At 21.7% G+C, this 12084-nt stretch overlaps 4 protein-coding genes across 4 annotated transcripts; 3 read left to right on the forward strand and 1 right to left on the reverse strand.

The window, feature by feature from the left end:
- Positions 1-341: 341 nt before the first annotated feature.
- On the reverse strand, positions 342-890 carry PVVCY_1104070 (conserved Plasmodium protein, unknown function; the record flags this gene model as incomplete). The annotated part of the gene is made up of 1 exon (XM_008625972.1): positions 342-890. One exon carries the CDS (start codon positions 888-890, stop codon positions 342-344), a length of 549 nt encoding a protein of 182 aa, XP_008624194.1.
- Positions 891-1802: 912 nt separating this feature from the next.
- PVVCY_1104080 (conserved Plasmodium protein, unknown function) lies at positions 1803-3800 on the forward strand (the record flags this gene model as incomplete). The annotated part of the gene is made up of 1 exon (XM_008625971.1): positions 1803-3800. One exon carries the CDS (start codon positions 1803-1805, stop codon positions 3798-3800), a length of 1998 nt encoding a protein of 665 aa, XP_008624193.1.
- A 1090-nt stretch (positions 3801-4890) lies between these two features.
- PVVCY_1104090 (nuclear fusion protein, putative) lies at positions 4891-8075 on the forward strand (the record flags this gene model as incomplete). The annotated part of the gene is made up of 12 exons (XM_037634564.1): positions 4891-5790; positions 5904-6016; positions 6128-6219; positions 6346-6402; positions 6548-6669; positions 6784-6830; positions 6909-7042; positions 7130-7207; positions 7324-7402; positions 7519-7643; positions 7824-7888; positions 7974-8075. 12 exons carry the CDS (start codon positions 4891-4893, stop codon positions 8073-8075), a joined length of 1914 nt encoding a protein of 637 aa, XP_037490651.1.
- A 1908-nt stretch (positions 8076-9983) lies between these two features.
- On the forward strand, positions 9984-10526 carry PVVCY_1104100 (conserved Plasmodium protein, unknown function; the record flags this gene model as incomplete). Its single annotated transcript, XM_037634565.1, has 1 exon — positions 9984-10526. One exon carries the CDS (start codon positions 9984-9986, stop codon positions 10524-10526), a length of 543 nt encoding a protein of 180 aa, XP_037490652.1.
- Between the last annotated feature and the right edge of the window lie 1558 nt (positions 10527-12084).

A 12084-nucleotide genomic window follows, 5' to 3' on the forward strand; every position in this document is an offset into this window, starting at 1 on the left:
TAATAAGAATTCTATTATTTTTTAAAATTATTTACAAATAGTTATCATTTAAAAGAAAGAAATATTTAAAGGTTTAAGTACATGTCTAAATATAAATCAATTGTAAAAATAATAAAAAAAAATAATTTACAAAATAAATAACGAAAAAGGAGAGATATAGATATTAATTTCTTAAGGGGGATGCATTATATTTATTTTTCTCGAATAGTATGTTGGCTATTTAATTGTGACACTGCAAGCTTTATATTTTAAAATATTCTTTCCTTGTATCTTCATAATAATTTTATAAATACTTGTGAAAATTTTTAAAGGCCAAAAGGATACAACCAATATTTTTGTTACTATAGTTGATTATCATGAATTGATAAATATTCTCGAAGCTCATCTTCACATTTTTTCATAAATAATAAATTTGAATATTCTAAGTCTGTTAAAAATGAAAAGTACAAATGCTCTTCTTGTTCATAACTAATTTGTGCCGATAAATTAGAGTCACTATTTTTATAATTATTAGTTGAACTAGCTATTTGCTGGTTATTTAAATTTTCACTTGAAATATTATGGTCTATTTCTTTTGTTTCTATCAGTTTAACAAAATTTGTATAGTGAAATGAATTGTAATAAGTATAAGAAGGAGGTATTGTTTTAATAAAATTATGTAGCATAACTCTAACTTTGTTAATATTACTATATATTAAATTCGATAAAACTATTATATCATTTCTTTTATCATTTAAATTGGAAAACATATCATCGTCTTTATCTTCATAAGCATTTAAAGGTTTCAAATGAACAAGTATATTTTCTAAGTTCTCTAATATTTCAACTAAATTTTTACATACCTTATCTATTATATTGCAATTTGTACTTAATATATTTTCAGTATTCATTTTTATAGACTTTCGAAACGTATGAGTTCTATAAGAAATAATTAATTAGGTATACACAATATTATTAGTATGAAACATTGAGGAGTATAAACTGTGGAAATAAAAAAACACAGATAAAAGAAAATGAATAAATAAACTAGTAATTAAACAATAAACAAACGGGTCATTTCACAAAACAAACTAAAAACTATGCAATTAAAACATGTTATAAATTATAGAGAAATTAAGCATGCATATTTATGTGTATGCTTTATATATACATTTTTTGCAACTTATTTTACAGAACATGATAAATATAAAACTCTCTCTTTAATATTCAACATTTTGTAATTATTAAACGGTAAAACGTGAATAAAAATAAACCAAAAAAATAATAAAAAAATGGAAAAAAAAAATTTTTTTAGAAGGTGTATGTTGAGAAAAAAATATATATAGGTCGCAAAAATAAACCTTTGTTCATATATTACTTCATATATTTTTTATGGATGCATCATAAATATTAAAAAAAAATCAAGCATTTAATTCCTGTTGTGAATTTATTTAAGGGACATTTTTTCAGTATTTATGAAATATAGAAATTAATTACTTAGTAAAAAGTAAACGAATGTGAAGAATCATACCCTTTAGAAAAATAAATTGTTAATAAACCAATCCAATTTAATTACACCAAATTTCTCAAACAAAATTGGAAAAAGTGGCATTATAAGGAAGAAATACAAATCTAATAATACTATTATATGGTATATTTGTGACAATGAACAATATAAAAGGGAAATTTAAGAAATGTGTTTCATATCAATTACGAAAACATTTATGAGGATTCCCCTCAAAAAAAAATATTAAAAAAATATAAAATAATATATATTCACGTGCATATCTTAATATATGTATGCATGGGTGATATAATGGAAAATGCTGCGAATCAACTTGATATTCCTTTTAATAATATATTCTATAGGATATGTATTATCAACAAAGATTAGAAAGACAAACAGAAGCTTGGGAATGCCAAAAGTTGAGTATTGTGGTAACATAAATGGAGATAGAAGATATTATATACAGACGTGTGATATTTCAAAAAACCGAAGACGAAAGAATGAAAATCCTTCTCTATATGTCAAAAAAAATAAAAAAAAAAATATTAAAATATATGGAAGAGATCACAGAAACCCATATTTAGCATATGAACATATAAACAGGATTATTGAAAATAAGAAATATGAAGTAACTAAGTTATTAGAAGAACATGCTGATGAAAATAGCCCATTGCAAATACGCTTAAAATATCTACAGCATACAATGAATAATAAATTATCTGAAAGTTTAAAAAGAATGCATTCCGATGAAAAGCATAGATTGTCAATGGTAGCAGATATAAAAAGAAAAATTTTTTGTAGTACTAACAAAAATGATGAAAATTTTGATTTAAAAAAAAATATAGATAATTATGAAATTGAAAATGAGAGAAAACAAAATGAAAACATGATCAATGATAGTAATAATGAAAAATATGTATATCAAAATAATTTTCTTAATTTAACAAACCCTGGTGAAGCAAGTTTAATGTTACATAAAATAGGATTTGATGTATTAATTGTTAATATTGATAGTTTATCAACACAAGGAACATTAAATGATTTATCTGATGTCATTAAAAGTACAAGAACATTGACAAGAAATTCAAGACCAGCAGTTGTAGTAGATGATGTAATAATACACCCAATTCAAATAGCGTTAGCAGTTGAAAATAAAGCTGACGGAGTCATATTAAATTTGTCTTATTTAAGAAATGATTTAGAAGATATGCTAAATTATTGTGTCAATCTAGGTACTCAAGCTATAGTAGAAGTACATGATTATAACGATATATATTATGCTACTCAATGTGGTAGTTATATTCTTATGATAAACGAATTTGATTTTATTAATAATCGATATGAATATAATCATGCAATTAAAGCTATTAGTTATTCTATACCTGAACTAATAACTATAGCTAAAATAAATGTTAGTGATGTAAATTATGTAGAAAAATTAGGTAGTCTAGGTTATGATAGTATATGTTTAGAAAAAAAACTTATTGATGATGATCTGGAGACTTTTGTGCAATCCTGTAAAAATTGGAAGGCACCCCATAAAACTTTATTATATTTAAATAGAAATAATTATTTGAAAGATTTTTTAACTTATAAAAATAATTCAACAGATGAAAATTACAAAGATACTACAAAAAATTTGGAAAAAATGTACGATGATAGGAATTTAGAAAATAAATATTCAGAAAAATTGTTAAAGGATTATGAAAAGGACTTCATTGATGTTGAGGATGCAAAGAAAAATGACGAGATAGTAAGAAAAAATGAAACACCCCAAGATTCACAAATTAACCAAAAAAGCGAAAATGTAAAACAAGACAATTCTTCTCTTTTAACAAACGATGAAAAAAAAATTATTAATAATTTCAAACAAGAAAGAAAAAAAGAGATAACACTTTTAAATCAAATGAAAGATATTATTAAAGAAGTTGACGACCAGTGTAAAAATTATGACAATTTTTCTGAAGAAGAAAGTATTAAAAAAGAAGAAAAATTAGAATCACTTTTAGAAAATTTTACAAAATTAGACAAGAATTTTTTGAAACAATTTTTCTCAGATGAAGAGATTAATAATATAGAAAATTCTATTAAAAATGCTGTACAACAAAAAAAAAAAATACAAGATGGTGAGATAAATGTTGATAGTAACAATTTCACAGGGTTCCCATCAAATCAAATGAATGATTTTGATATTAATCGTTTAACAAAAGAATTTTTTGACACAAACGATTCTGGAAATAATCAAAAAATTGATGATAAATTGTTAGATGATTATTCAGATGACTCATATTCAAGAGGACTGGATTCACAATGATATCTTATGTACGCATGCTGATGTTCTCTAATGCACATATGAAATATCTATATAATCTATTTATTAGATATTTCCCATAATTTTATTCCTTCCCTCACCTATATTTTCATTTATGTAATATTTATTCTTACGATTTTCATATCTTAAGTTTAACATTTTTTTTTATTAAATTTTTAATAATCATTTATAATAATATAATCGAATTTATTATACAGTTGATTTTCTCCTATTTTAGACATTTTTTTTTGTCTATTTGTTTATATAGTAATTTATTTTTATTAATTTTACGAGTTTTATTCTCATTTGCTTATTTTTATGCTTTTTTTTTGTTCAATTCGAATTACATTGTTTATACCTTTACCATAAATCATATGCCCTCTAAAACGGGGACCTTATTCATGTCAATTTTTCTAATATCCTTTTAAATAGGCTTTATAAATTTGTCTATTTATTCTCAATATTTATTGCAGTAACTATATAAAAAATACTGTCAATCAAAAGTATAAAAAAAAATAATAAATAAAATAAAGGGCTTAACAAAAAATTTATATATAGTCTTATTATAGGATTAAAAAAGATAAAAATTTTGAAAGCAATTCTTATAAATTTTAAAGGATATAATAATTGTATATATATCTTAAATTTTTTATTTTTCAATATATATAAAATTTTTAAATGAATAAAAAAGCACGTAATTTTTAAAAATATATAAAATAAGGAAATAATTTATCAAGATATAATAATTTTTTATAAATGTCTTATTATTGAAAAAAATAAGAAAAACAAATGTACACATAAAGTCTATATTTGTTTTCATTTCGTTGCCGTAAAAAGGCTGTAAAAAATGAGTTTCACGTGTTTGCATAAATGAAAATTAAATTGAAAAAAAACTGAAAAGGTGCTAAAAATTGCTAAAAAATGAATGAATAAATAAATACACACAAGATACATAAAACAGATATACGAATTAATAAGAATATATTTATAACACATATATAGACTGAATATATACAAAAATTTGTTTGTTTGTCCTATATATCTATCTAAGTAGAATTTATAAAGGACATTTTCACGTCAACACAAGTTAAATATGATATTTTTTTTTATGATCATATTAATTATACAGTTTAAAATATCCAGAGAATATATGTTCAAATATGGCACAAACAATGAATTATTAGTAGAAAGGATTAAAAGGGGTAAGGAAGCATTTTATGAAATTTTGAAAGCAAAAAAAAAAGCTGAAGAAGAATATGCAAGAAAAAAAAACAAAAGTGGATATAAAGAATATGAAGATAGCTTGGATGATAATAATATATATGTAAAGGAAATAAAATGCTATGAATATGTACTTGATCAGTTAAATAATTTAAATATGTATAATTGTAATGAAATAAATGAAAATAGTAAATCATTATTAGCTTTAGCAAAAACAAAATGTATTTTTGTTAAATCGATTAGAAGTTTCCCGGATGAAAAATCAGGATGCATATTAAATCCAAAAAATTTAAATAAATTGCAAATATATTTATATAATAATAATATGTTTGATCAGTTTCAAAATGAAAATATTGCTGAAACATTAAGTCTTGATGAATTAAGAAAAATAGAAAATACAAAAAATCCATGTCTTTATGATACCAATCCAAATGGAGAATACCCTAATATAGCAGGGGAGTTGGCTTTAAAAAATAATGAAAATAATTACAATAATGCAAATAATACCGATGATCATAACTTACGGTATCAAAATTATACAGATGATTATTATCATGATAATAATATGCCAAATGAGAATAACTCACATAACGATATTAATATAAACAAAAAATTATGTGAAAATTTAAAATATAAAATTGTTACGAATTGCACAGGAAATGATAATATGTCTGATACTGCTTTTCAAATATATCATTCAGAATTAAATCATATTGATGATATTTGTTTTTATATACAATCAGTTGAATGGAATAAAAGAACCGAAGAAAATGTGAGTTTTAATCTATATTTTTCTACATATGTATGGTGTAAAAATTGATATATATTTGTGTTTGTTTAGCATGGATATTTATTTCCTTTTCTTATAATTTACCAAATCACCAGATTAACAGATTGGCTGAAACCTCTCTATACATAACAAAGCAGATGACCACAAATTTAGAAAACATGAAATTAATAGAACATGCGCAAATAAAGCAAATAGAGAATACAAATAGGTAATTCAAATAATTAATATGTTTTAGATACACACCGACAAATGTATATGCACATATATATGGCAAGTTAGATAATCGAACATATTTTGCTCTATTTTTCTCTCCGTTTAGATTTGATAACTTTTTAAAAGGGCTTAAAAGTGATTTTAGTGATATTATAGCAATCTTATCAAGCATAAAAAGACATCACGAATCTATTAGCAGTAAGAAAATTTTTTTAATATTCTTTTATTCTTATTTTTATTTATTAATTTCTTTTTTTTGAATTCATTTAGGATTTGTGAAGGGGTTTAGAATGTTTGTAATTTATTTTTTTATTTTAATAATAGCCCTTTTTGTAACATCACGAAATTATGCATACAACAGTAGAACAAAGATTATTTCGTGTAAGAATAAAAAAAAGTTTGAAAATGTTTACTCAAAAAGTGGATGAATTATTATTAGAGTTACATGAATATATATGAATTTATACTTGTTAATTTGATTAGACAATATACCTACATGCTAAATTTAACTATTATTTTTTTTTAGGTATTTTTTTTTGTTTTTTGAGCGAGCTATTATTTAAAAAAATTGTTATGTTCATTCAAAAATATATGTTTTTAATGATTAATGATAATATTGTTAATTATTCAATAAAAGGAATAAGATATGTAAAGGACAAAAATAAAAAATATATCCAAATTAATAAATGAGAAATTTTCTACATTCATTGACTGCTTATATATCTATAAATATTTATGCATATGCGTGCAATTTCTTTTCAGGCTTTTGCTGGAGTGTGTCTAAAAGTGCTTATAAGCACAATGATAATGTAATAATTCATATTTTTTATTTGCTTACATTTTTGAAATGATCTTTTTACACTGAAATGTATGATTCGCCTTTTCAGGTATAAGGAGCCCGCAAAAAAAATAGAAGAGGAGTTGAAGTATATAAAAGGTCTTATTGAAAATAGACCAGAAAAATATAAATACATGACGTCAGATAACGAAAGAAATGACGTCAATATAGATCAGCATACAGGTTTCAAATTAAAAAATAGTAAAAGAATAAATATACATAATTTAGAAAGTATTTTATATTTTTGACTTTATCTTTTTATTTCTTTAGCTAGTATTCTAAAGTTATGGTTAAATTATAACGAAGATCTTGATAATATATATGATGATGATAAAGATTTCAATATATGTAAGGAATATACATATAAAATAAATACATACATATAATTAAAAACCACATGATATGTGTCTTTGAAATATATATACACCTTATGATGTCTAAACACTCTATTAAAAATATTTCAGGCAATATTAGTGATGCCGAAATAAGTAGCTCAGATACATCCCTTGCCAGTGAAAATCTATCGTCCGAAGAAATATTTGAGTAATTAAAATAAAATAAGATAAAGGAATATTATAGTGTAAAATAATAATATAATGTGAAACAAATATCTATTGATTCACTTTTCATTATTTCATTTCCTTTGTTTTTATGATTAGATCAAACGATGAATCTATTGGAAGACGAATAAAAACAATGCATAGGAAAAAGCGTCCGTCATTTTTTCATTATTTTCCATCACCAAGAAATGTAACGGCATACACCGAAAACCCGATTACTTTCAGTAAATCAAACAAATGAATAAATATATATAATATATTATAAATGTTCACACTGATAATAAATCCATACTAAATAATAAGCTATTCCGTGTGTCATATGATTATTGTGTGGAAAGAAATGAATTTACTTGTTAGGATTATAAGCATACATTATTATTTTTATACATTTCAAATTACAACAGTAAATATAATAAATGAAAAACATAAGGAAATAATGAAAATGCGAGCCAAAAGATTAAAAAATTTTGTAATACATAAAAAGGGATAAAAATTATCATCATTGTTGTTTTATTATATAACTATTTATATATATTTTTTTTTTATAATATCAGGGGAGTAACGATTATAGTGATAACAATGCAACAATCATGGAAACAAACGATGAAAACTCACCACTTAATTTATCTGATTTGAACGAAAACATGAAAAAGTAAAAAAAAATTACTTTTTGAAGGGCTATAAAATTTGTATTTACACATACATTAAGAGAAATAGTCTTACATATTTGTTCTTATCAAAAATTATGAAATAAATATTATATAAAGTGCATATCCTTATTTATAAATTATTATTTTATATGAATATATTTTAACATATATACATAAAACAGTGTTTTACTGGCAATGCATTTTTTTTAACTTAAATTTTCCGTATTAAAAATACCCAATTTATATTTTTAACATACATAAAAATATTTTTTCCATTTGTCTTATTTTATAATGCATGTATTTTTTTTTGTTAAATAATTGATATATTGATTTGTTTATGTATGCTAACATTTTTTAAGTAAACAAATAACAAAATGGTTATATTCAAAAATAAAATTAAGTTTAGAATAAATAACTTTCATAATTATTAACAAGTTTGAGAAAACCTATATAACATATACCACAAAGTCGAATTATAAATATTTTACAAATAAAGTATATTATCATGCCATAATATACTTTTTATGTAATTTTTTACAAAATATATAATTATTTTATTAACCCAAATAAAACAGAATATCGTTTAAGCTATATTTCCATCCCCTAATAGCATTTGTCATGCTAATTATTTGAATATGTATATAATATAGCTCTTTAAGTTAATAAAAAATAAAAAAATGAATATGACGAGCATATATATTGTTAAAATAATTAATAAATTTCGAAAATAGTAAATGATAATGTCTAAAGGAATATAAGCAACTCTTCCCTTTTCGTTTTTGTTCTTTTTTTTGATATATTTATTACATTATGTTAATTATGAGCAACATGCAATAATATATAAAAATTGTATACATTTATTTATACCGCTTTTGTAATAAATAATTTTCATATTATCATAAGAGCTTTTAAATAGTAAAAAAATAACCTCGGAATTTTATACTTAATGATACATTTTTATTTATTTTTAAAACAAGAGTATATTTTCTTTAAAATATAATATATCAAAAATATATATTATATCGAAAATGCAAAAATAAATAAATATATATATAATATACAAAAATGATAATCCGTTGTTAACCACATAGCATGCAGAATGATAAATACGAGGAAAAATATTTTTATATATGCAAATTTTTCGATATTGTGAGGGAAAAATAAAAATAATAATTAAAATAAAATAAGCACGGTATACAATAAATAATCTTTCCAACAATTATTACGGTTAAATCGTGATTAATTTTATTATATAATTATATGTATAAAGCAAACAAAATATTTAATTAAAACATATATTACTGCATACATGGTATTAGTATACTACCCTCATTATATATCTTATTATATGCATTTACAAAAAAGCATGATTTCAACCCTTAATTTAAAATAGCATTAAATATGCATACTTATTATTATGTGCACAAAATATCATACAAAAAAAACAAAACAAACTAAAAAAAAAATAAGCAAATAAAACTTGTATAAATAATAATATACTTACACTACCATGCCCTATTTTTTTATTTATTATATATATGTTGGCGGAATATTAAATATTTTTTTTTATTGTTTTTAAGAAAAATCAATTATTTTTTGTTTCTTCTTTTTTTAATAATACAAGCATAAATTATTATTATATTATATAATTTAAATAATAATAGCGTTTCTCTATCCTAAATAAAATATCTTTTATAACCATATTATTTTCTTATTTATAAAGTATGTTAATAAAAGTTAATAGAATATTTTTTTTTTTATTTTTTTTAGATTAATATAATTTATCATAAAAATAAGAATTAATATTTCAGGCATATAATATTAAAAAATATTTATTTAAATGTATGCAACATATTATAAAATTAAATTTTAAGAAATAATATATTATTACTTTATATAAATTTTGTTTGCAAAATGACTACTGCCAATTCAAGGATAATAAATTTATCGATATTCTTTTCGATAAATGCATTTTATATGCTACTCTATATTTTTAACCATACCTTTATACAAGTTATAAGTACATTATGTATTTTATTACTTTTGGTTAGTGGCTTATTCGTATTTTTACAGGTACATACAGCACTAGATTACAAGGAAAATGACAAGTTAGAAATTGTATCAAAAAAAGCCTTAGATAACTTTATAACATATTTATATGAACAAATAAACGATAAATTGACACAAATCAGAAAATATCTATTATGGAAAAACAAAATGGAAAATTTAACTGTAATTGTTATTATATATTTAATAGGCAATTTTTTTTCATTCCTTAACTTTAGCGTTTTGTTTTATATTTTAACCTGGGGTATATTTTTATATAACCATATCAGCAATGTATATATTAAGAAGATATACGCAGTTGCATACCCATGTTATGTTGACATAAAAGAACAAGTTAAATATGTATATGAAAACATACCTAAATTGAAACATATAAAAAAGAACATTTAATTTTTAATATCCTCCGATTTATAAAATTATTGTTTATAATTATAAGATTAAGGAATAATCAAAAACCAAACAGATATAATTAAATCTATTGTAATTCTATGCATACCTGAAGAAATATGTGATTAGAGAAACGAACCTTTAAAATACAAAATTGAAAATTATTAAGTAATTTTGATATTTAAGAAAGAAAACGAAAGAAATGGCACTTTATTTGAAAGACATTGTGAATCGTCCTTTAATTCATACAAGAATAATATGCAAGTACATAATTTTTCAAAATAGGCGCATTGTTTATATAAGTTCCGATTCGCAAAAAATGTAAATATATATGGATATATATTGAATAGTTTTACATATGCCTGCGTTATGTGTATATTCTCTGTTATACCTTTAGAAAATATTCACGATATGTATATTCTAACTTTTTTTTTGATTATATAATTTTTTTAATGCTATATTATGTTAATACAATGTGTGTATTTATGTATTTATCCATATAAATAATATTTATAATTATTTATATGGAGTATAAGAATAAATTAAGAACATAAAAAATTGCATAAATAATATTTATCAATGTTATAAAGTTACAGATTATTAAACTTTTTAATGTTGAATTTCATGATTATATATTTTATTTAGTTTTTGTATTTGATTTAGAACTTTGCTATACTATATACAATAATAATAAAATATTTATAAATCCATTTTCAATATAATAATAAAAATAAATTGGGTTATATTGTATTACTTTTCTCTAAAAAGATATATTGAAAAAAAACGGCTTAATAAGTAGGTATATAAAATAAATTATTGCATTTTTATAGGAAGCATACTATTTAGGTAATGCTATATATATAGCGATTTTATTGAGGCTAAAAAAATAAGCAAAGAGGGATCAAAGCATAAGATGTTTATTATTAAGAAAATATTATAGATTATTTTTAATCATGAATATTTATACGTTCCTAATTTCATAAACTTGCATTAAATTCCTTTCACCCTTTTATATGTTCCTCCTTTAAAGAGGAAAATATCTTATGCATTAATAATTAGAGAAAAAGAAATTTATATACTTTTGTTTGTCTACACAATATTCACCAAAAATATAATTGTAGGTTCTAAATATTATTTCTTTTAAAAAGCATATAAATGATTGTCTGATTTTTTATTGTTTTTGACTAACATATTTTCTTAATTTATTTGCCGCAAATGATATTGGTCTACACATTTATAAAAAAGAAAGGGGTAAACAACAAAGTTATACATATATGAAGTTAAATAATTTATTCATACTAGTAGTAATACCCCCAATAATTTACGAAAAACTAATAATATCGCGAAAGAAATACGTTATTGGGGTGTTATAATATTTGTAATTGTAAAATTAATAAAAGATAAAACGATAAAATAATATATATAAATGGCAAAGAGTCTTCCAAAATTCTAGCACGAGGAAAGGGAAATATATTTATTATTAATACTGGAAAATATGGATAAAAGAATATAAATTTATTCAAATACTTGAAAAAAAAAAATATTACATATATAATTGTAA

The sequence above is a fragment of the Plasmodium vinckei genome (assembly GCF_900681995.1).
Source record: "Plasmodium vinckei vinckei genome assembly, chromosome: PVVCY_11".
Classification (NCBI taxonomy): Eukaryota; Apicomplexa; class Aconoidasida; order Haemosporida; family Plasmodiidae; genus Plasmodium; species Plasmodium vinckei.